Source organism: Siniperca chuatsi, linkage group LG8 (assembly GCF_020085105.1).
Source record: "Siniperca chuatsi isolate FFG_IHB_CAS linkage group LG8, ASM2008510v1, whole genome shotgun sequence".
Lineage (NCBI taxonomy): Eukaryota > Metazoa > Chordata > Actinopteri > Centrarchiformes > Sinipercidae > Siniperca > Siniperca chuatsi.
Window position 1 is genome coordinate 9,870,987 of NC_058049.1, and position 26,426 is coordinate 9,897,412.

Sequence of the window (26,426 nt, forward strand, 5' to 3'; positions counted from 1 at the left end):
CTAAACCTACAGTACATGTATAGCTTTAAAGCCCCTTTACAGTCATTGCCTATCCACACAGGTGTTTTCACTTAATCTACCTGATTAGAGCTCTTCTGTGCACTGTGTGGGTTGGTACAGACTGTGCATGATTGTCGTCTCACTCTCTGGTTAGTTTGTTGCATCCGTTATTATCCTAACTGGTACATGGCGTTTGGTGACCTCACACTTTCCCAGCATATTTCGTGGATTCATATTTCCTGGAAGCAACCAACCATGTGTGCAGCATTAGCACAAATGACCTACCCCACTTACCCGAGAGGCTCCTTGAAAAAAACGTTAAAAAAGTTAACAGAGACACTGAGGGGGCATTACAATGTTGAAAGTTTCTTTGTAACTTATGTAACTTAAATTTTGAGATCTCTCATATGCAATTTGACAAATTTTGCCTGCAAAGGGAACATTTTCATTTTAATCTAGGTTAATCTAATTTAAACAATGAAAAGAGTCATTTCAGTAACAAATACTGTATGTCCCTCCCATTGCTGGACAGAAAGCTTCAAGAGGTCATTTATTCTTTATGTGAATAGCTTTTAAACCAGTTTTACAGTGCACTGACAAATGCGACAACGCTGATAAACACTTATCTGAAAACAATTGCCTCGGCTTGTTTCTGTACATTCAGGTAATTTTGCAATGTCATAGCCCCGAAGACAATCTGCAGTTTCTCAGAGCAGTGAAGTACAGTCTGATCTGATCTTTGATTGAATCACTGATTACTATGAGCTGTGATAAGCCAAAGCTACTATTATTTACACTAAAAAATGGTTTCACAATATCCCGTACAGTACAGGAAGGTCCACACTGAAGCTGCTTTGACAGCAATAACAAGTTAAACTCGTGCTGATTGGAGCCACACAGAAAGTGGCTGAGGTTTGTTGTCATGGCACGTCAAGATGCTTCCTGCGTGACTGAAATGGGGGTTTTGTTTTGCTCCTTGATTTCCTGATAAGTGAATAATTTCCAAGCATGATTGAGGCTGGGTAATTTCACCTGTTTTCAAAGAAAATCTACTTGTTTCAAGAGTGTTTTGTAATCAAGTGACAAAAGTCGAGTGATCTCTCATTATTCTGGTAGGAAGAAAATTCTCAAATGAGGAAATGCTTTGCGGGAAACAAATGCTATTTTCTGCATGAAAAAAAGAATCGAGAGCAACACTAAACGGCTTCTTAAGGTGGATATTTTTCCAGGTTATGACTGTACTGATTTTGTTTTAGATACTGACATTTAATATATCTGGTTTCATAGCAACCAATAATGTACTGCTCATTTTAAAGTCATCTGTTTAGTGGTCTAAACTTGATACACAGGATACATCTAATGAGAATCCAGTCCATCTTCAGTAGTTTTATCATAGCAGACCCACATCTTTTAGAGTCAGAAAATTAACGTCCTTCCATGGTTTACTAGAAACTTTCAGTCTGATGTATGAGGCATCTAATTACCTTCTGCATGCCCTGCAGAGCCTGCTGCAGGAAGCTGAGCTGCTGAGAGTGTGTGTTGTCCTCCTCACTCCTGATGGGTTGGTTCTTGCCCTGTTCCTGTTTGAGCAGCTCCACCTCGTTCCTGTAGGCGTCCAGCTGGCAGCGCAGAGAGTCATTCTCCTCCTTTAAAGCCTCTGCTTGGGAAACACCTACAGATTCATATGGTACACAAACACACACAATGACACATAATTAGACTGCCTAGGAAAGAATTTAAGTGGTATCGTTTCTGTCTAAATGCCAAACTCTATTGTTCTGTACACTCAGAAAGAATCTCTCCCTCCAATTCAGGCATCGACAAGTAACACAAACATTTTTCCGTTGTTTTGAAGAAAGCCAATTAATGTTTCTTGATTCTGTAACTGATTCTTAAAATCACAACTCAATTAGATATCCATGAATGCTAGTAAACTCACAGAGAAAATACCTGACTTCTTTCAAATTTGAGAAATTTCTTTTCACAAATAGATGCAATTTTCATCAATCATTCATTGGTAACTGATGACTGAAGCATCTGTCAACCTCACAAAATAATAAACCCATATCCACCGACTTTATACTGTAACTAACATTATCATAAGTCTTTATTCTTTTACCTCATAGAGAAGCATTAAAAATACCATGACATTTTATACCATGAACACAGATGCAAAATTAATTCTGTTTAATCTCAATAACAGGAAAAGTGTAGCGAAATTCCCCTAGAGGCTTTTAGACAAAGAATCATTCTCCTCCTTTTACATTTGTGAACCAAATTCAGAGTATGAGAGCCTTTAAGAAATTATGTTCCCATGCAGGCACTGAAATACAATCCCTTTTGAAAAATACCAAAAGTGCCTTTTATCTCTAAATAGGCTTTTGACTTCAGTAGGATTCTTCTTTTTCCTGTTCTTCTATTTCCTATTAACTTTCCTGAAGAAATTTAATTCACACTGACCTCAGTGCGACTGAAAGCAAAACAAAGCCAATTTATTGATTTTGATCTGAAATCCACTGCTAATATATTAATAAATGCCCAAAATCAGATTTTTCAGTACACTCACAAATAGAAGCTTGAAAGTCTAATATGGTGCTAACTCTGCAATAATATCCCACAATAGGCAGAGGGTTGGCCCATACAAGGTGTGCAGGAAATTTTATGGTTAAGTTTACGTATCTAATGCTCAGGGTTAAATTAGAAGAATTTACCCTCAATAATATACAAAGCAGCACATCTTGCCTTTCCGGCTACTACCTATTTATAATCATGTCTGCTTCAGGCAGTCTTTTAAAATCTATTTTAAGATGCATGTTGCATTGGTGACTTTACCTACTAACTGAATGGAAGTTAAATTAACTATTGTTACTAAATGTTAAAACCTCAGACCCCTCAGGAGCAAACAGACTCACTATCATACATCTGTGTGCTGGTGGACACACATGGACATGGTATATATTAGAGCCAGGTTATGCTCAAAAAGAGCTAGCTCGTACAATGTGTTGTCCAACGACCTTGGAAGGCAAAAGTGTTTACAACTGATTCAAATGGCCACAGTCGAAGGCGGGGTGAAAAGCCGGTCGTCAGTCCTTAATTTGATGTTGGAAACGTGTGGGCGGAGGGGGTTTCTAAAGCTGTTCAACTGTCCCACAAGCAGGGGCTCCCCGGTAGCTCACCTGGTGGAGCACGTGCCCCATGTACAAGGCTCAGTCCTTACTGCAGTGGCCTGGGTCCGAATCCAGGCAGTGGCCCTTTGATCAACACTATTAAGTCAGCTGAAGTCTGAGCTTACCATCTGCTGCTTGAATCAAATCAAATGCCTAGTGACCACACAGTCTTTCCCATTATTTTCTTAATCTATTTATCCATATCGGGTAACTTGATAGCGTGACGGTGCCCTGATGTCCACCTGTAGCACACAAACTACACTTATTTTAAGTTTTATCCTGAAATTCTTCACTTAATTTTAAGTCAAACTGCTGGTTTGTTCTTCCATGGTACAGTATGTTTTGTCTCGCTGATGCCAAATTCAGCTTCATTTTTATTTTTTGTCTCTTTGCCTTTTCATTTTTATTTTCTGTTTTCACATAACTCTTAAATCATCAGACCACTTGTGGATTTGTCAATTTTTTGGTGTGAATCAAAATCAACAAAGATGCACAGTTTGTATTCATTAACAGACAAATGCATATTTCATGAACCTCAGGTTGTTTTGTTTTGAGGGCTATTTCCACTAGAACAAAAGTAAGAAGAATAATTTGAGAAACGTTGTGTGAACAAGGCTCATTCTGGACTCGCACTACAATAAAATAAATTAAAATATACTACAATTCTGTAGCTGATTCCTTCAGATGGCGTACAGAGGAATGTAAGAACATCATTTGCATTTGCAGTTATTAATCAAACTATCGTAGATGTGAGCCTGCTGTTGCAATACCTGTCAGTCAATTCAGAAAGACTCCCAATAATAAGATGTCTAATATTTCACCCAGATTGGGGCCAATAAGTAACAATCATAGACTGTATAGAAGATGATGAAATTATGTTATAGATTAGATGATAACAATATCCTGAATCCTATCCTGTTTTCAATTTCACCTCTATGATTAACATGTGAATCACATTAAGATGCCACAGTGTCTTTCAAATGCACATTTGAAAGATAGTCTCATAATGTCATATATTTGTTTTTTTGTGTCAAAAAATACATTGAAAGGAATGGGTTTTTTTCTTTTCAAGCTATGTGTAGAAACATGATTAAATCACTGACTTATGGAAATTATATAGATGGATATGGAGACCCCAGCTTGTGCGTGAGTGTGTGTGTGTTTTCCCCCAGCAGTATTTAGTGAGGCAGGCAAGGGGTTAGGGTAGTATTGATTTTCAAGTCTTATCAAAAGTTTGGCCAGATTCTGTTCAATTCCCCTTGAATTTCCCCGGTGAGGAATGTTATCAACCCAAACAAACACATGTACCTGTACGCATGAATGCACACACAAACGCAATGCGATAGGAGAAGAACAACAGTTTATTCTCCCATTAATGTGTGTGCCATGACAGAAAACCCTCAGCCATAACTTGAGATCTGAGATTTCTTTTCCAGCTTTGCGCTCATGTGTGCACGTTGTGTACTGTATACCCAGCTACATAATTTATTATATTCCACAAAGTACGCCCCCAATATGACATATTTTTATTAGAGGAAGCTTCAGCAATACTAGTGTTATTCCCTGTTTAATTTTACAGGGTTTTGTTTTGGTCGCATATCAGATTTATCAGTGCAGAGATTCACTGTAGTAATAATAACAAAGCATCTACCAATATGAAGCCTAAAGGGTGCGACTTTCCTCCAGAAAAGATATTTCAAAAGATTAGCTCTATTTCCTGTTCTGCACAGCTTATTTATCTCTTATTCTGTTGCCTGTTTCTAATATCAGATTATAGGTTCGTTTCAGAGGTAATGCAGGCCCTGATTCTGTGTGTGTGTGTGTGTGTGTGTGTGTGTGTGTGTGTGTGTGTGTGTGTGTGTGTGTGTGTGTGTGTGATTTAGGATTCAATGATATCTTGTGCTTTCCAGGGGCTCCTTTGTGACAAACAGTTGCAATGCAATTTTTTTGTACAACCAATTTGATTGAGCATACTTTGTCTACAACTACTACAATTGATTTCCTACATTTCACAGAATGTGTTTTGAGTACATAGTTCTTTCACACAAAACACTGTGGAGTTGATGGCCACTATTGTCACACACAAATAAATGCAGGATCTACTGACAACTATTAAAAAGTAGAATAATTATGGATGGTGTTGAGAGGGCTCCAGTCACAGCTCAGCTTGCTATTTGTGAGGTTTTAAAATGGAAACATTGGGTGTAGTGTCCCAAGTTAATGTCCACCAGCACACTGTTAGAAGTTTGCTAACACAACATGTTCAAATGTTATTTTTGCTGCCACTCAGTGTATCAAAGTACAAAGTGGAGTCTTTATTGTAGTGATTATATTCACCTTTTAGCCAAAACATCACTGACATGTACAGTATTGGCTGGAAGGATAGTATGTGACAGTATCCTCTGAGGCAAAGTACCCACCTCATTCAACACCTGTACACTGTTTAGTGTCAGCCCAAATATTTTTACCTGAGTCCTCAGAGTCTTTGCTGTTGGTAGCGGATGAATCCTCCATGTCATCATCAGACATCTCCATCTCCTCTTCTCCCCTGATGCCCATCAACTGCTCATTGTGCATGTTTCTAATCTTCTGCAAAACACAGAAACAGTAGCAGGTAAATATCTGTATTGTGGATATATTGTATACCTTCTCTACTGCTCATAAAACAATTTCATACCACAAAACGTGTGCAAACCAATGCCAAAAGTCATGCAAACACACACACATACACACAAACACAGACAGCCATCTGTTTAGTGTCTTCAGGGTTTCAGCTCAACATGTAGTCTTTAAATATACACATACACATCTGGACCAGGTGGGGTCAATGACACCATCCTACATGCATACACGCTTATGCTGCATTTGTCAGAGGAAGGAAGTGGTAAGAGTGTAAAGTTTAACCCCCAAACTCCCACAATAATCATGATAAAATTATTTCAAATAATGTGAAAATATTTTGCCATATCTTCCCACTGAGCAATAGACGTCATTTCAACATCGCCTCTATGCTTTAGCTCTGATATAGACCAGGATTTATTGGCTACGTATAGCCCAGTTTTAGACCTTATTTTAAAAACTTAATTACATCTTTTAAAAATGCATAAAAACCTGTAAATACTTAATATAAGCACTGCACACCCCCACATTTACAGTATAACTGCATAACTGTTTTTTGTAATATATACAGATTCTGTTTACTCATATCCCACAATGCAGTGTTACGTAGTAGTTACATTAAGACTAGATGTCTACTAAACTTTTACTTTTCAACCTTGAATAACCTTTATCTAATTTAATAATTAATTTGTCGACAGACAAATAAACGTATAATAGACATCTATTAAACTTCTAATCAACGTCAAATTGCCCAGTGGGTTCACTTTGGACACTGTTAGCCTGGTACAGTTTCACCTTCAGAGGGATCATACTGTCCCGTCGACCTCCAGCCTTACTATTATGGCGTGGTAAGCACACACACATGGAAACACACACACAAATTAAGTGTGCATCTGTTCTATTATCACAGTGGAGGGCACAAGGCCTTTCTACTCTGATTAATGCAGTGTGAAAGTATATAACAGATAAAAGACAGTGGGATTTAAAACAGGCTATTGAGCATGATAAAGAACTAAAGATCAAAGAGCACTGAAATCCTTCATGAATTTAACGTCTAACAATGAGAACCCCCTCAAATGGCATCCAAGAATGTTTCAAAGTAGTCCTGAATAAAATATTACAAAAAAACAAACTTTCTAATGTTATTATATATGTGACTCACAACTACTGAAAAAAAAAAACATTACAATTCAGACATTTTCTAACCAAGGGTAGAATAACAACACAGAAAGCACAGCATGCAATAACTGCAATGGTGGTTGCGTCTCTACATTTATCTTCCTCAACCTTCTACTTTTCACTTTGTCCACTTCAATTTCCTGTGCCATGTCAAAGGGGAGGAAAAACTGGTATCCCTTAAAAGACACAACAATTTTCGCCTTAGTGAGAGTAAGCAGAGACATGACATTTTGCCTGTGCAGATGATTTCTTCTGTAGCAGAAGCATGTACACTAATATATTACTAAAACTGATTCTCCACAAGCCATCACCAAACTTACAAATGTTGTCAAAATAACATCATCCATTTGAAAAATTGATACATACACGCAGTGTGTGTTATTATTGTAACCATGACGATAAAGGTCGTCATGGTTACAATAATAACCACTTGGATAAGATTAGGTAACAACTGCGGTCATGGATAAAAGAAGCCAGTGTTTAGTCTCGGTAAGAAACAAGAAACGAACAGTGGTCTGCCATATTAAAGTCTGATGTTTTGCTGTGCCAACCATCTACCCTGATCTCCTCTGTCTATGTACTTTGTGGCCACATCACAATGCCACACTACTTCCTCATTTGCTCCAGATGGAAAAGAGTCATAATTCCTACAGTCACTGAAGGGCTTTGTCACTTAAAATTGAACTTAAACATATGTTGGTTTTTGGGGATTTGCTGAAACGACTGATGCTGTCTTTTTTCTTGGGAGGACCTTCTCACTTAGGCACAGCGGTGCTTTGCACTAAATGCTAAAATCATCATGTTAACATGCTCACAAGGACAATGCTAACATGCCGATGTTTAGCAGGTATAATGTTTATCATGTTCTCCATCTTAGTTTAGCATATTAGCATGCTAACATTTGCTAATTAGCACTAAACACTACACCTGAGGCTATGGAAATGTCATGTATGTATATAGTATATTTACCCAATACTCCTCCAGTCATGATCTTTCACTATTACTGTTTTCCTAATGTAACAGCATACTCTCGTTTTTTCTTCATCTTTGGAAAGTGTCACTGAGCATCTTAAAATGCCTTAGAAAAACTTTACATGTACTGTAGTTAAAAACTTAATTTGCATCTTCCTTAAAGTAACAAAGCATATATGTTTGATATGGAGAATGAAACAGTTATCTCTGTAGAGGTACTTTTTGATTTAAAGAAAACAGCATGCATAAAAGGATGGAACATTACATACAGGAATAGAGAAAGGGAAGAAAAGAAGAGAAACATATAAAGAGTGACTTATTGGATTTTGATTTGCTTCATTTAGGCAACTAAAAGAAATATCAAGTATAAATCATGTCACCCATGGCGTTGTGATAGAGTTATAGCCGTACTTCTGCTGTAGTCTGTCTGGTGTGCAGATGGTGAGGCAGTTTGTCTTATTACAGATACAGTGATGGAAACAACACTCAGCCTGACTGAGGCACCGAGAATAATTCAGGAGCTGATTTACACTTATGTTGAACACAAGAGGCTTTTCAACCGCAGCGGTAACAAACATCGGGAACTGAACACACACTCACCCTGCGTGCTACAACCTCTGATGCAAAGGCTACGGTCATTAAACTGGGGAGTTAACAACAACGTGTAGAGGCATGGTGCTCCGCCTAACAGCAAATCAATATTCGTGGGTTAAAGTGTAAAGCGTGATTAATGTATCAACACTCTGATGTGGACAGCTACCAGCAGCAGTTCTGAATGCTCGCTAATGTCATAGATCTATTTCTGGAAAGTTATTAGCATTTTCATAGTTCTGCAGAAGATGGAGCAGAAGGAATGCTATTCTCTTTTGATACTGTACATGAATATTCACAAAGAACAGGGCCTCATTGACATTCAGCAGAGAAAATGTTTCAGTAACATGCTGTGACAAAGCTTGATTTGCAATGATCCCTGTTGTCTGTGTGTGGATATACCACATTATACGCAGTGCCTGTGTGAGTGCAGGAAACTGTGTGTGTAAATTATTTGGTTTCTTGATTACAGATCAACAACCAGATATTTTTATATATTTACAGATCCAGACTTCACCAATCAGATCTACACCTACTGCTGCACTCTCTATTAAAAACACCACAGACACCATTAAACACAAATCTTCACCATAATTAATGTGGCATTTGTCTGACAGTAAATAATAATGAAAAAAGCAAAGCCCTGTCAGTTTCTGAAAAAAAAAAATGTGATGGATAACCTCAGTTTCCTGCCCCAAACAAACCATGCAAAAATTCAGTTATTTTCTTGTGTCTGTCCATATATGACAGCAGGCAGCTGATGATGAGACAATTTAGAGCAGCAGAGAGGCATCAACTATAAATTACCTGCTCATTGAAGCCCTCAGAGACCAAATCCAGAGGCTTGTGACTTTAAGAACCTATTTACAGCTGGTAATAACATGCGATCTGTATCCAGATATGTTATCTGGATAATGACATCTGTAAATCACAGGCATTTCCATTTACACCTGTTATTAATAAATTTTCTAGATTCTGCCTGCAATGTGATGGCATTCTGAATGTATTTATTTCATTTACACCTTTCGTCACCATTTCCCTATCTATATTTTTATTTGATTTTTAATTGTTTACACATATGCAAAAAATACAAATTAATATATACATAAGCAACAGAAAATGTGATGGAGATGGAGATTTTTTGACACAAAAAAAACAGCAAGATCACATGAATTTTGGAAAGGTTTCCATCAGGAATAGAGCTTCCGATAGATTGAACTTCCTCCCTTTGGAGTTCCTCATGGTTTAATTTTAGGCCCCTTACTGTTTTTTTTCCTAATTTACTATTACAAAAACACACTTTGGAAAAAGTCAGGAGCACCGCACTTGACTGCAAAAGGTTTAAAACATTTTAAAGTACAAAAGGTATTGATCAAATCACTGCTAAATATGTCCTTACTAAAACTACATACAGCTACATACATACATGCAGCGATAAAAAAATTCAATAATGTTACAGGAAAATGAAAATACCAACCTCAATCTGCTTGCGCCATATGTCCAGGTTCTTCCGCTGAGCTTTGGAGAAATGGTCCCATGCCTTTTGCTTGGAAGCAGCGTGGAATACAGACACAATCTGTTCAACTGTGGTGAGGAAGAAATGTGTAGATGTAGGGAAGGGCAAAAGAAAGAGGGAAGAGGGAAGGAGCAGAGGAAAAATGAGCTTTCAGACATGTGTCAAATATTGAAACATTTTTTTGTCATTATTTACACATATATTGATGTTGCCACATAGTGTGACACATGAGGGTCCCACTGAAACTAATTTTAGTGCATTTTTAAACTCATCTGACATTGTCATAAACATGCCACGTCGTAAATACCTTCAATCTCGTATTCAAAATATATTTTCCTCATCTTGTCTTCAGATCAGTTTTGGTGTGTGTGCTTTTGATGATATTATTACAGCAAAGTTCTAACATGCGAAAAAGTCGTCTTGACAGGTGCGTAGGATCAAAAACTCTTGACTGTGAAGAAACTGTGTGCGGGATTCTTTGGTTTCTTCAAAGTTTAATGATATTATATAATTTATAGAAGAGTGAGGTATTAATGCAAGGAGAGGAGAAACAAACATGTTTCACTGCATTGTGGTTCTATGCTCCATACCATCTACTGACATAAGGATTTGCAATTCTCTTCACCTATTAGCCTGCATGCACTATTAATTAATACTCTGTCCAACAGATTTATACACAGCACTTATTATCTTAAAATGGTGCAATTATTGGAGACATAGAAATTGTTGTTTTCTCATGAAATTGGTTCTAATAGCAGGGCCCAAGAGAGATCCCTAGTTGCTTAGGAAAAATGATAGCTGAACTTGTTTAATTGGAAGAGAATGTTTCAGATAATAAACCATACTCTAGGATTTTTTTGTTTTATATGCTAAGTGTACCATTATCAAATCATTTTTATGTTTATTTCTAAATATTGGGTACTGTAACTTGATAAGACCATAAATGAAAAGATTAGCAGCATCTATTGGCCCCTAAACCGAAATTTTACATTTTGATTCAGTCTAAATTTGTTGTTCTATGGTGTGAAGAGAGACTGCTTTATGGCATAAAATTGAAAATAGGATGTTGTTCTTCCAGTGTAAATTGAATTTAAGCTTACAGGGTTTTTGGCACTAGCAGGTGGTAGGTTGACTCAAAAAACAGATGAAAATAAAACAAAGCACTTCCATCATGTTTATTGTTTTCCCTAAGGCAAAGGAGAAAACTAAAGAACCAACATCCTATGTAGGAAATATGAGACATTTGATATACAGGACACAATGTTCGAAATGTTTACCAGCCAAAAATGAAATTATGTTGCAGTTGGGTGCTGTGAAGTCTTATTTCTGTAACAACACTCACAGAGGCAGATGTGTGTGTGATTGGTATTGTTTGTCACATACAATAAGGCAACAAACGATCCACATCAATTGATATTTTTTCAAATGCACCTTTGTCAAATCTGGTTAATCATAATGTGGCTTACAGAAGAGAGACAGGAGAAAATCCAACTTAGATCGGAGAGACAAATCATATCATGAGACATTTAAGACAAAATTATATTTGACATATTGAAAGTTTTTTTCCATACCCGATGCCTTATTATCTAATGTAACATGATGGTGATGGGGTAGACCAAAGCAAATTAAAATAATTACCTCCGTATATACAGTGAGTTCCTTTCTCATTATTTTTGTTACATCTGTTGTTTCAAAGATCTAGTAAAATTATGCAAATCATACTCATATCTGTAATGGACACTATGTTTTCAGCATCAAAGTACTTTTATAGAAACCAAGCCAACAAAGCAAAAGAGGAATGCAATAACATTATAAAAACAACAAGCTTGCTGTAGAACTCTATCTTGTCACCATCACACACTGCATCTTGTATACTATCGATATGTTCAGGGTTAAGACTGCATCAGCCGTGGGCTAGATTATGGCGTATTGATATTGCCATTTCCTTCAAAGATGCCTGCGTTTGTGTTATGGGTGTATATACAGTAGAGGCTCGTATATTAGACACTACAGTTCAGCCTTGGAAAGATACAGTAGGTGTGTGTATATTAGGTGCCGGTATTAATAATACATTTATTCCCAGATTACTCTCATTGGTCAATGGGGAATGGAGGAATAGAGCAAGGCTGTGACTCTGCCATTTGTGTAAGTACTTGCAATCTACTGCTTTGTCTCTACAGACACAGGCAGTCACCACATTTGGAGGAGGTAATGTTACCTGTACCCTTAGTAGTAGGGGTATAACATAACAAAAAGTCCAAAAAGAAGGTTGTACCATTTAGTATTTATTTTCTTTAATGTGTAAACATAATTTAAATGTGTAAACATAATTAAAATATTGAAATGTGTGTTTATATGCAAATACGTGAGGTATATGTCCAGTTCTATGATATATGTAAGTATGTATCTATTCATGTTACTGTTTTGACATAAGATTTTGCTCACTCTGCACTGCTGTGGGGCTCAATCACTGATATCCCTTTAAAACTTTGAAAATAAGAGAGTCTAGCATTGGCATTAGTAGGATTTATGGTAAGACTATTACAATATTACTTTTTACTTTTAGTATTAGCATTTTTCACAGTATTGTTTATTTTACATATTTTTTACATATTATTTTACATATTTTTCAAGTTAAAATAGGAGTTTAAAATATTTGAATTTAATTTACTTACTTAAGTATGGGAAGAGAACACAAGGAGGATTTGCTCAGGAAAATGGTCCATTTCATAAATTAGAAATGACAAAACTACTTTAGATTGACTCTTGGCTAGTTGTAAGAGGCTAGAAAACATTCTGTCAGCTGGAAGAGACATCAACTAAGATCATTTAATTTGAGGATTTTAGGTGGCCAAAACACTGTGAAAAAAACCAAACTAAAATCCAACTCCAACAAATTGCAGATTCCCAATGTATTTATACAGCACTAATGCTCAACCCTACTGTTGGGATATGCCTTGGTCTTGGCTGCAGCCAGAAGGGGGCAGACAGGCGAAACCCAACATGAAACCTTTCTTCCATGGCAGAAAGATGGGTGGAAAACTCCGACAACAGAAGAAGAGGATGCTTTAACTGGGCTTTTTCCTCCTCCTCTCCAGAAGCACTGAGTGGTGAAACAATCCCTTTGGTGAGAGCGAAACACCCAGGAGATCTCCCCTGTGTTTTTGATGGAAGGCAGTCAAGCCTGGCAAGACATGTCAGAAACTAGCTGTGGCTAGGCCCACAGCACATCCTGTGGTAGTAGCAACACTCCTGGTCAGGTTTTCGTTTTTCCCTAATAACAGGGACACAACTATAAGGTCTCGTATTCCCTGACCAGTTAGCAGAAACAGGTGTGAAATTGGCAGCCAGCACTTTATCAAATGAGGGAATGCCTTAGAAGCAGTGGCAGGTCTGGGACAGCCCGTGAGTGGTGCCAATATATAGAACTCCTGTGATGGTTAATGCTTGCTTTCTGTGATTTTGGGGGCAAGAAATGTTGTCAGCTAACCAAGTGATGGTAGAAATCCAACTTAGCCCACCTGTTAAAATTGTTTGCGATGTAGATGGTCCATAAAATTCAGTTATATTTAAAGGAAGGTGTGAAACATCTGCAACCAGTACACAGCATATGAATGTATACAATAAATTACACAATAGTACGTAATGACGTCTACTGGATGCGGCTGCGTTCTGGTTGCGCCACGGCTATGTCTGTTGTGGATCAAATGTCTTACTGGAAGCCTTTCATAAGTGGAGCGTCTTCAAACAGGCAGCTCTATAGCAGACATAATTTAAAGCTTGTTTAAGGCAGGGGTATGCTCGAAATGGACTAGTTTGTGCAACCTTGTCCAAAGGCAAAACTGTGTATAGCTGTGCTGAACAGCAGCACTTGAAGGTTGGGGGAAAGCCAGCCATCACAGAGAGGGAAGAGTTGCAATAATCGTTTAAATATGGCGATAATGCCGCAAAATTTCTTCATTGTCTTGCTATGCATGTTCACATGGAAAGTGACCGAAATGGTTCTGTAAAGAATGAACCCCAATGTTGGAAAGATGTACAGAGTGGGGATTTCAGACTCTGTTCGACTAATGACATCTTTATAATTGTTTTACTAGATTTTTGTTGTTTTACAAGCAAACTGAATACCAGTAACAGGTACTTTGTGGCTGCATTTTACTTTTTAAAATACTCACTGTGTGAAGTATGCTGTCTTGTCAAGAACAGTGTATCTTAACAACTTAACATTCCCCGCAGACTTTGGGGTAGAAGTGATGAAAACACGAAAACCCAGCTTTGCTCTGTACGTAGAGACAAAGTCAATTACAAATGAAATGCATCATTGAATATTAATTGCATGATGATTATCAATAAATATAGAGCTCAACAGTGAGGTTCCAGAAGTGAAAATCCCATTCATATTCTGAATAGAGGATTTGATTATCAGCCATAATGTCGTAACCGTCCAAAGTAGACTCACCACGAGCTATGAGATTGTGAAACGATGGTATATGCTCCTGTAGAAGCCACAAGTCTGCATGAAATCAACCTTGTTTTAAGAAAAACATGTTTTCACAATCCTTAGGTGTTAAATGTAAGCGATGTCTCTGATTGGTGGACCATTGCTGTTACCATGGAAATGTTTACAGCACCAGCGAACGCAAATCAGCAAACGCGAACAGCTAGTGAACTTTTAAAAAAAAACTTTATTTACACACTTACAACTTACAACAGGTTTAGTGAGTTAGCTGCTACCACTGAACTCTATATTTGTTTACGTTACATTTACCAGAGGGCAACCATGATTTCCCTTTCTTTTAGAGAATAACCACAACACTAGAATGATGACAAAGGTTAAATTCAAGAAGCGCGCTACTATCGTTCGCGCGCTACTAGCCTTTTTTTTATGTTTTCTGCTCAAATGTTTTATGGTCACGATTAATCTCGTAGTTGGTTGGCTTGGTTCCAGGTTTAAAGAAAATCTCAAAGCTGTCAGTGGCCAGTAATTTTTCTGTATCACGTGTTTTGTAAATTGAAACTAATTTAAAAAAATAAATAATCAAAACGGGGACAATGTCTTGAGCTTTTCAATAAAGGTAATTTTATTCAGTGTGACAGAAGTGTGAATAATGTGTCCTTGGATGGCAGTCAGGACCTCTGACAAAACAGTATCCTGGTAAATATGGATGCTTCTTTTGTTCACCGGTGTGTAAAAACCGCCTCATGGGAGACCAATCTCACTGTTGACATTTGCATAGGTGGAACTACGGCGAGCGAAAGACAAACTCATGAATAGAAATAAGTGTTTGTATAGATTATTGTGTTGGATGTGGTGGCCTTTAATGAGAGAGAAACACAGAAAGAAAGAGAGTGAAGGTGACTGACAGAGAGAAATAGAGACATACAATGAGAGAGAAGCAAAGTCCTAGGAGGTTGTAACCCGCTTCAGTCTACCCTTTTGAAGCCAATACAACGCATGTAGATATCAGTACAAGCAAGCTTTTAAATATGCATCAAACAGAGCAGCACAGTGACGGCCTGGTCTCACTATTGTTGTTTTCTGACATTCAACTCACCATTCATGGTTTGTTGTGCCTTGTCATACATGTTGAATGCATTGTAATGCGTCAGATAAAATGGAAAAAGGGGAACACTGTGTTGAGTAACATTGAGTGTAGAAGTAGTTCAGAAAGACATTGTAACATAAAGATAAACAATCTGAATGAATGCAAAAGATAAAAGAGAAAAGAACTCCCCAAATATTTCTTCATACATTATACATACAACACAGAACATTATCTTATATCTTATGTAATAATAATGAGTGTTTTATACATACAGTACATTGTATAGTAAAATAGACTTTCATTAGACTTAAATGCCTTTCCAATTATAGGCAGTAGGAATATTGTTACTTTATTTTTAGAGGGGCTATTGTAGGGATGGTGAAGTGTCAGAAAAACAGAAAAACGTGCATTTAAGCATGTCAAGAGATGGCAAATATGATATAGTGTGATTCATTTCATTTTCTTTTACTACTGTAACTATAATCTCTAAAGGTAACCAATAATTTTTTGCTCATACCGCTGCCTTTATAGTTTACTATGTTACAATGTTATTACTACAGATGGATGACAAATTAAAGGAAAATCCAATATGAAGTATCTTTGCATGGAATTAGGCCACCACCAGCCTCCAGAACAGCTCCAGTGCTCCTGGCCAAGTCTGTGGAACTCTATTAGAGGGATGAACACCTCTGCCACAAGATATTCCCTCATTTATATATACAACCTTTATTTAAACAGGTAATCTCATTGAGATCAAGATCTCTTTTGCAAGAGAGACCTGAGTACAGCAGATAGAAAAAAAACACAAACATAGCCAGACATAACTAAAGGACATAAAGCATCAGAGAAATTAGGCAATTCATTTATCATGAATGACAGTGCTTACATAGTCTGGTTCTAAACCTCTGAATCTCCGCCCACATATGAGATTTATTTAGCGATTAATTTAGGTCTGGTGTTGTGCCCACTGACAGCTGTTTCGCATTAAGAGTGGGGGCGTCATCTTCCTACATAGCTAGCTATTCATTAGCCATTCATTAGCTATTCATTTATTAGACTTTACATAACCATGTAAGGTAAATGAGAACAAATTCTGTTCAAATTCTGACCTGGTCAATGTTATAAGAATCAATAATTACATTCTAACAGCAGCTAAATTACAACATACAGACGAGGGACAAATGAAAGGAGAAACCTGAATAAAAGATTGGAGAAACATCAAATGCAGATGCTTCCGTGCACCAGGGCTCAATGAATGGTTTGGTGAGTTTGAAAATTATGTGAATAAAATGCTACAGCCTTTAGAGTTACCAGATCTCAACCTAGTTTCACACCTATGGAAGATTTTGGACCAACGTGTAAGACAATGCTCTCCACCACCATCTCCATAACAGCAAATTATATAATATAAACTTCAAATCTGTTTAGTGATGTCTATGACTCATAAACGGCCAGTGCCTTTGCTGTAGCTAGAGACAGCAGCAGTAGAAGTAGAAGCACTGAAGGTGTGGCTCAAGCCATTACAGTGGACTTATTTTTGTGAGCTTGAATTAAAACATTTTGATTTTAAAAATAATCCATCTTACATCTGCCATCACAAGGATAGAATCTGTATCAAGTTTATTTTTGCCAAGCTTTTACAAGTTCAGTTGCTCCTAGAACTTTTTTACTCTGCAAAAAACCTTATTATATTTATCATTAATGTAAAGTATTTCTCGCTTTCTGTGTGTATGTGTGAGAGAGAAAGCCCTTGTGTGTAAGAGCGTATTTATCTCATGGTATTTCTCTGTGGGTATTTGAGCATTTGATATGCCGTGTATAGAGCGGTAACCTGTGATAAAACAGCAGACTGCAGAGTTTCATGGGAATTACTGCAGCATAGCGTGGTCGATTGCACCTGTTACTAGTAAAGCACTAACTGAATGGTAAATTCTGTAGGATGGGGCGCTAGTCCCCGGGGGCTGTGACATAGGAGAAATTGTTTACAGAGTGCATGTATGTGTCATCGAGAGAAACGCACTGAAAGAGTCCACCATAGTTTCTCCTACATGCTTGGAAGGCAAGGGTGAGGTGAGTGGTATTCAAATGGTTGCAAACTGCAATTTCACCACTAGATACCACTAAATCCTACACACTTGACATTTAAGACACAATTTGCTAACTCAGGACCTGGTAAGATTTTGGTCAAGCTTTCATGACGAGTCAAGCAGAAACAAAAGCAACAACATTTCTGACTACAGTGTACATGGTATGGTGTTCATCGCCAGTAAGTGTTATTTCTGGAGTTAGATTGGAGATAAAGTAAAATCCAACATTACTGAAAATCATAAAGGAAAAATTAGTTGGTGAATATAAAGCATGTCCCCTCTGAATATATTGTATTTCTGTGATGCTTAACATGTTGGATTCAGCAACCCAGACAGGGGGTATAAAAGACATTCAATGTAATAATAGTATACGTGACTCACAGTTTGGCAGTCATGGCGGTCAAAGCCTTCATGGCAGCTTTCCTGAGTTTCCTGTTTTACATAAGCATGTGCACCCGTTTTTTTTTTTGTGTGTGTGTTTGAAAGGCGTTTCATTTAAGATTATGCTGTTTGCAAAGAAGCTTTCACTGATTTGAATTGTGTATTGTTAATAATGTTGGTGTTGGTGATGTTATATGAATTTCTTGCAGGTAAATGTATGTGGGAGTGGCAGAAGGGAATGTGAACATGAGTTGTATTGTCCTGTGTGTGCTGCATTACATTTAAAAATGTAAATTGCAATTAAAAATCTCTTTAAAAAAGGTTTATAACAAATAATACAAGTTCTATGAAGGTATATTATACCTTTAACATTTCCTGCCCCCAAAATCGTTGTAGAATATATTAAGTATGGTATAAACTCACATTAAGCTAGTGACCTGGCTATTTCCATCCTGAAACTACATGTACATGCACTACACGACAGAGAGGACTCACATTGAGCTAGTAAGGTGGCCATCGCGGTCTTGAACTTGTCTTTGGCCTCTTCCATCTCCTTCTCATGCTGACTCTTCTCGCTCATCAGCCGGCGGATGTGGCTGTTGGAGGACTGGATCATGGAGTAGAAGTTGTTGGCGTTCCTGCGGTTGACTTCGCCTCGTTCTAGCCAGGTCAAGAGCACACGCACTGATTCAGGAAACTTATTGTCATCTAGGGAAAAAGGGAGGAGGCAAGGTGGAGAGAGCAAGAGTCTGGATCAATGTGAGTGTGGTAAGATGAAAAGTATATTTACTGTCATCTAGGCAGAAGTAGTGTGAAGGAGAAAGGAGTCTACATAAGAAAGTTAAAAAAAAGTGCTGCCTTTACAAACTCATTTGACCAATATAGGAGGAAAGTAGAAAGTAAAAAGGCAGGAAAGGAGAGAAAGAAATGTGGCCAAAATCAATACCACAAGTACAAAAGCAAAACAGCATCTGCCAACTAAAGTTTTATCCAGCCAAAAGAGGACAGAAGAGTTCTGTCCTCTTTTGGCTGGATAAAACTTTAGGGTCACCAGGAGCAAAAGCTGCTTCTGCAAATTTACTCTGGAAGCATTTGATGATCAGGGACATGCAGGAGGCAACAAGTTCAATATCAACATCAACAATTTTATTGTGCATACATTTCACAATTTACACGCAATAAAAGTGTTTCATAAAAGAAGGAAAGTAGCAAAAATCAGCTCAACTCTCAGCTCAAATCCAATCTCTGCATTCACATAAAAATTAAATTCAATTAAGGTCTGTGCATTATTTTAATGTTTCTACAAGCTGCTTTAGCAACATCTATTCGAGTTGTGTGCTGGGTTGTCTCCAGGTCGCACGCAGGAGTGTCTGGGAGGAAAGAATGAGGACATAAAGATGATGAGATTAAAATAACTTCAAGAATTTACTGTCATCTTTGGCAAGAAAAGAACAAGACAGATTAAATAGATGATTGGGAAGAAAAATGATCATATCTGTATGCTGAACATAAAAGAGCAGGAGGTTAAATAAGAAGAATAGTTTTGAAATCAATCAACTCCCGTCTTTTCTATAAATACCTTTGGTAAACAACATTTGCCAAATGTCTACATAAAAGGTGAACACTGTGTTATATAGCTGCTGTTTACAAAGTGTAGGTTGTTTAGCAGTACTCCTGCTTAGTCTGGTGAATAATCAGATGATGTCAGGAGACTTTATTGATTTCTATTGTTGTTATTCCACTGTGGCTGTCCTGTCCTCTGCTGCCTCGCTGTGCTGCTTACAACTCAGAGGAGCATAGGAGAGAATACGCTCCCACACACAGACGTCAGCACAGAACACACTGCCTCAGACCTCCACAACATACACACATATACACACACACACACAGAGTGGTGCACATGTATCATGTGCACACATAAACATTACTTAGTGTCTTAACAGATTGAGCAGCTGGGGAGGTTTATATTTATTTAAGCCGGGTTCTGCAGATGCTCTCAATTTCTCTCTGTCGCTCTCAACTACACACACTCATACATTCACACACACGCACAAACACACGGTGGGGTCCATCAGACGGCTTGCATGAATGATGATCTATCACAGCTACAGATATTGAATGAAGGTGTTATCTCATGAATCCCTGAGGTGTTCCTGTTTGTTAATAGGCAGACTTAGGTCTCATAATACATGGCTCCCTGCAGCAGCATTATTAATGGACAATCTGGAGGAATATTAGTGGTATTCGATCATTGACAATGGCCAGAGGCCAGAGAGATTGGGATTCTCATTTAATGGGTCTTCAGCTTAGGCATTACCTGAACATAAATACACAAATTCAAATATACAGTAAGAATGTATTACCTTGGTTTATGAGAAATACATAAATACAGAACACAGAACATAACAATTTTACCAAACAAAAAGATACAGTTTCACTGCAAAGAGTATCATTGCTTAAACACAGTCAACCCCAAGAAGCTCTGTGAACAGTTGTAAGAAAAATACACTTGCTCTAAATCTCTGAAACATCTCAGTAAATGGTGCTGCAATTAAGCAAAAATATAATTTTCGTGTGAAATAGTCCACTGACTTTTCTCAATTAATTTTGTTCTGCCATGCTTGTATTTCTTTATTCAAACACATTCCAAAATATGTGTTAACTGAGCAATCAAATAGAAGTTTTTCCAATCACTAGAAAATGGGTGAAGTTCAGGAAATTTACCTTTCCTCCACAAATTTGACAAATAGATGAGAATGGTTGTTAAGTGGTCAATTGGCAGATACATCAGGTATCTGCATAAAGAGGCAACGCATCTATACCCAAAAATGACCAATACCCCAGACCCAGTGCATCTGTTGTGCTATTCTAGGGCGAGTGCCTTCCTAGCTTAATGTAACATGTAAAGAGGGAAGGGTAAGGACAGGAATGTCACTGGGGATCAACAAGGAATCTCTTGTCACAGATGTTTGATTGCATTAAGAATCCACCAGGCTGAACAAGATAGTCTCACATCCCAGAGGCCCCTTCAGCCCACCCTCTCCTTATATGTGCTCTGAACACTGATCGGAACTATACTCAAGTTCAGAGCATTTAAATATTGCAAATTATAGTACAACTCCTTGCAGTCAAGAAGAATGATTAACAAGTATCAAGTCACTTTGAATTCTAAGTAAGAAGCAGACGTATAAGACACTCAAATGAGAAAAAGTCTGCAGACACTAAGGAACACTTGATGAAATGTCAAGTGTGTTTAAATTACTGTCGCTGCTGGCTCTAAATAAATTTAGAATCAACTTAAACATATTTTCATCCCTACATGATGTCTGAATGTTCTGCACCAGATTACATTTTCAACTGGTAAAGATTTAAGTTATTTATTATATAGCCAAAGAGATTAGTTCATTATGCGATAGTCCATTGATCGTTTAAGTCATTTAATTATCAAGCAACCAAACTAACATTGTCTACACAGGAGACGTAGCAAAAGTAGCATGTAAGCAGAACAGCAGCACTTTGTCTACACAGGACGTGTTCAGGCACAGTGTTGTCCATATTTTGGCATGGCACACAATCACTATAGTAAAAATACGCTTTGGGTTGCATTTACGCGAGCAAAGCACAAGCCCTTACTGTGCGCTCACACCAGAAGCTTCATGAGCTACAAAAGCTGCCAGGAGTCATTCATTTTCAATGGGAGCTGGCACAGCAAAGTAGGCTGAGGCTGATGGGAATGTTCATAGCTTTGCAAGAATTCAATCATAAACCAAACTGTTGGACAGATTAAAATTTCACCAAAGTAATTATAATTCAGCCTGAGGGAGACATGAATGTCTGAACCAAATTTCATGGCAATCCCTCCAATAGTTGATGAGATATTCCAGTCTGGACTTAAGTGGTGGAGCGACCAACTGACATTGCCATCCCTATTGCATGACTAATGACATTGGCAAATTGTTACTGGGTCCAGCTTCTTAAATGTGAGGATTTGCTGCTTTTATATGTTCTGTATGGGTGTAAAAAATGAAAACAATTGTTAATCGTAGCCCTAATTTGAAATGGCTACTGTGATCACATACTGTAAGTACTCTCATGTGTGCATGTTCCATGTTTGTCTACCAACCTTTGATCTTGTCTCCAAGTTCACTACACTCGTGTTCAGAGTAGTGGACGATGGGAGGAGGGGAGGGCGGCCGGAGGCGGTCCTCCTCCATTTTGCGCCGGTGCCTCTCCTCTCTTGCCAACATGCGCTGCCGACACTCCCACTCATAGAGGTCGTCTCTGGCCTGGGCGAAGTCCACGTGGAGACGACCAGAGTCTTTTTTGTCTGTGCTGGAGCCCAAACGAATACGGTAACCTGGGGAGAGGAAGGTGAGGTTTGAGAGGAGATGAGACAAATTAAGAAAAAGGTGCAGCCTGGGGAGAAAGAGGTCCTGTAGAGAGAGAGAGAAAACAGAGGACATGGAAGATAGCTGAGACATTTAATTGATTGGATGACAGTGGCAACAGTGTGAAATATGACTTTCTATCAACACCTACTCTGATTCAGATGTACAGTATAGATAGAGATAAGAATGACAAGCACAAATAGGCAGATATACACACATAGGAAGAGGAAAGGGTACATTCACACACACAGGTCACACACATCTGACAAGGTTAAATTGATCAACTTCTCCTCATTTTCCTTCAGATAGGAAGGAACAACCTGATCTACACATCATCTTTTTTCTCTTTATGTGTCCTGTTATTGCAGCTACACTCCAGGTGTATAGACCGATACTTAGACAAAAGCTGAGCAAGTCACCTGAGCTTTTCACTCTGTATGTACATGAGTGTGGCACACTAACGTGACAGCCCTGGATCACAACACTGCCTCCCACCTGACACTCAAAGCTTATTCCACTGCCTGTGTGTGGGTGTGAAGTGCAATCACACTTGTTTTGTTAATTGATTGGTCTGAATGAACTTTGAGAGGCTGGGGTGTTTACAGTACAGTTTGCAGTCAAAAACCAGGAAACAAGCTCAAAAAGCCCTGGGCCAGCATTCCCTCCAAATACATATGAACGCACATTCTCATTGGAGGAAAAAGGAGATCAAGTTGGATGTCAGTGCCAGCAGAAGAAAGACATGAGTGTGAGTTTTGGGATGTTTCTCGTGTCTTCTCTCCCTGGCTCTCGGTTGGATTCAATATTTCATACAGAGAGACCTCGGTGTGCCGAGACTGCTGTAATGTGTAACTGTGTGTGAATGTGTGTGTACGTGTGTGTTTTGGGAGAAGAGGCCATGGTGTATAGAAAGTAGTATTTATGAGAAAGCTACACAGGTCTGTCATCTGGCTAATATATGGACTTATAGCTCCAGTCTTACGGTAGGGAAGAGGTAGAGATTAAATAACACACAGACACACACACATGCACATTAAATAATGCAGAGGGTATTATTGCAGTGGCTGGTGTTTGAAATGAGCTTTGTGAAGAGGGAATATATAGCCAGCAATTTACATGGAGAGATTTTAGGCATCTGTGCAGGAGAAGCTGCTGGATGGAGATAACATTTAAAAAAGAAATCATAAGCTGGTGTCACATGACGAACAGAGAGACCTCTTCTTCTCAAGGAGCAGTTAAAGAAGTATCCCATTGGCCGAAAGATTTTAAATGTGAGCAAATTCATTTGTCCGGTGGTGTGACCCTGTAAGAGTGACTAATATATATGTAAAAATTGATAAAGCAGGTGTGAGTCAAGATGCATACTATAGCGCTAAGTCAATAACTGAATAATGAAGAAATTGTTAGACTACTTGGTGGGGTAGTAATGACACTGTTTAACATGAACCTGACAAAACATTATGACTGTGATTCTGACTGCATTTAGATAAGATAAGACAAGACAAGACTATTGGTACTACTGTACCTACCTACTACTGTATATTTGTTCACAAATCTTCATTAATCCTTTATGATAGAGAATATTTTACAATTAAAGGGTGCACTAGGCTTTTGACCTGTTAAATTGCAGCTAATTTACTCCATTTACATAATAAAGGAGAGAAGAACAAAATGTATTAGGACCATAAAATACATGAGGTAACACTGACAAAGCTGCAGCTGTATATATTCAAAGTGATGTAATTGTACTAGTTAGGCCAATGCAGCTGCCAGCCAGCATGGTCAATAATTATGACATAGCCACAGACGTAGAAAATACAGCTTAGTTCATATACAGTAAGAGATGGCACAAATGGTAAATATGCATATTTACAAAAAAAAGGATCATGACTGATATAATAGCAAGAGTCTATTCATTTTGTGCTATTCTGGTTTCCAGAGCTGCATGACTCTCTTGTTCCCTTAGTTATATATCCAGTGTTGTTCAAGTCCAAACAATCTGTATGGAGTGCAGCAAACTTTCCATCTATCTGTCCATCCATGCCCCTATCTATTTATCCATCTGTCAAATGGTCCTGAATGAATGTGTGAGGCTGGACAATTGTAGTGCTGAGTGATAGATATCAGTCCTTTCATTTCCATCAGAGTAAAGGTTAACAGCTCATCATTCTTCCTCCACCTGAGGTGAAGGAGTGCCGGTGCACTGGGAAAGGGCCGGGTGCACTGATAGCAGTAGACTGACAATACAGGAGGTCTCTACAGATTCAATATCGTCCAGGCGAGTAAGAAAGCAAGCTGTTATCCTCTGACCTTTATGTAAACCAATACATACCTAAAAACAAGGTTGGGGATTTGTTGGGGGTTTCATTGCACAGCAGTGAGGATTTGGCAGAAAAACCACAAACATTATTGGTGACATAAATCGTTCCTTTTCTAATAAAAAGATGAAATATCACACAGGATGGGATATTTTTTACGTATAAACTGGGGAATAAGAGTTTACACTGATTTTGGAGTGAAGATACCTTACCAGAGAGGAGGAGAGCCTTGTCCACAGTGAACTCCTCAATAAATCGAATATGGCAGAAGTTTTTCTTGCTCTTTCTGATGGCAGCAATATCCCCAAACTGTCCAAAGACCTCCACGATGAGCTGCTCAGTGGCGTTCTCGGGCAGACCACCGACAAATACCGTCTTACACCCTGGAGGGCGCTCCCTGGTGGCTGGAGGCGGAAGGTCTGTCAAACATGGAGAAGGAAAGAAAAGAGACAAAATGATTGCAATTGAAGGTACAGCTTCAGGAAATCCACTGAAAACACAAAATTACAGCTGGTTGATTGGCACTCAATCACTGAAGCTACAACATCCGTTTTAAGCCAGTTTTAATCAATAAGAAAGATCAAATTCTTGTTTGTAAGTGATGTTATATGAATGAATGAATAAATCATTTTATTATTGTGTCATACATACAACTATACCCAGCCTGCATGGGCTTACAAGACACTAAAAATTCATATAAGCTGGATCCAGAATGCCATTTTCACACAATACTACAAAGTCCAAAAATCAAGAAAATCAATTTGAATCATTTAAATAATTTTCACAATCAGATTCTAAGAACTTCTAAGAAAGAGAAATCAGAATAAATACTAATGAAATAATCCATCTTGCCTTCTTTTCCACGCTTTTGAGGCAAAACTGAACAACAACTCCAATTTTTGATCATCTGTACATCAGAATATTTCAGGGTTATATTGAGTAAAGCCATATGAATTCAGTCTGCTTTCCAATTTCAGTCCAGCGAGTGAAAAAGCCTGAAACAGCCTTATGAAAACATATAAAAAGTTTTAGTATGAGGCTAAAACAGCAGAGGTTATCATGAATATGTCTCTTCTCTCCCTCAGCCAGTCAAGGACACGTCATTTAACACTGTAACATGGCCATCAAATGCATGAAACTGAGTGCCTGAAAATGACTCTACATTACACAAATGAAAATTGGATGCTATAAAGAATGTAACAGGAGGAACCAAGTGAAATGGCATCTACAGTTTGTTCCTCTGAAAGTGTTTCTTCTTGACATTTGTGGTGTATTTAATTCCACATGTTTTCCCACCTTCTCATAACATGCTATAAGGCAGAGGAATCTGCTGTCAGAAACCAAAAAATAAAAAAATAAATAAATCATACTGAAAGGTTACCAGAGAAAGTCAAGTCAAGTCAAGTCAAGTCAATTTTATTTAAATAGCCCACAAATCACAAATGTGCCTCAAGGGGCTTCATAATCTGTACAGGATACGACACCCTCTATTCTTAAACCCTCAACTCGGATAAGGAAAAACTCTCCCCAAAAAAATATTTAACAGGGAAATAAAAGGAAGAAACCTGCGAAGAGAAACAGAGGAGGGATCCCTCTTCGAGGACAGACAGACATGGAATCAGAATGACAATAATATAGAGCTCTGGGTACAGACAGGATGGA

The 26,426-nt window shown here is 38.1% G+C and overlaps 1 protein-coding gene across 9 annotated transcripts in view; it reads right to left on the bottom strand.

Moving 5' to 3' along the window:
- Nucleotides 1-26,426, bottom strand: part of LOC122880316 (ecto-NOX disulfide-thiol exchanger 2-like) — a 171,513-nt gene that overhangs the window by 21,291 nt on the left and 123,796 nt on the right. For all 9 annotated transcript variants that reach the window (XM_044205332.1, XM_044205329.1, XM_044205325.1 and 6 more), the window contains 6 exons: nt 24,977-25,183; nt 22,182-22,415; nt 18,554-18,766; nt 10,006-10,112; nt 5,636-5,756; nt 1,485-1,672 (listed from right to left, as the gene is read on the bottom strand). In XM_044205332.1, coding sequence (XP_044061267.1) covers nt 1,485-1,672; nt 5,636-5,756; nt 10,006-10,112; nt 18,554-18,766; nt 22,182-22,415; nt 24,977-25,183 — 1,070 coding nt within the window. The remainder of the gene's footprint in view (nt 1-1,484; nt 1,673-5,635; nt 5,757-10,005; nt 10,113-18,553; nt 18,767-22,181; nt 22,416-24,976; nt 25,184-26,426) is intronic.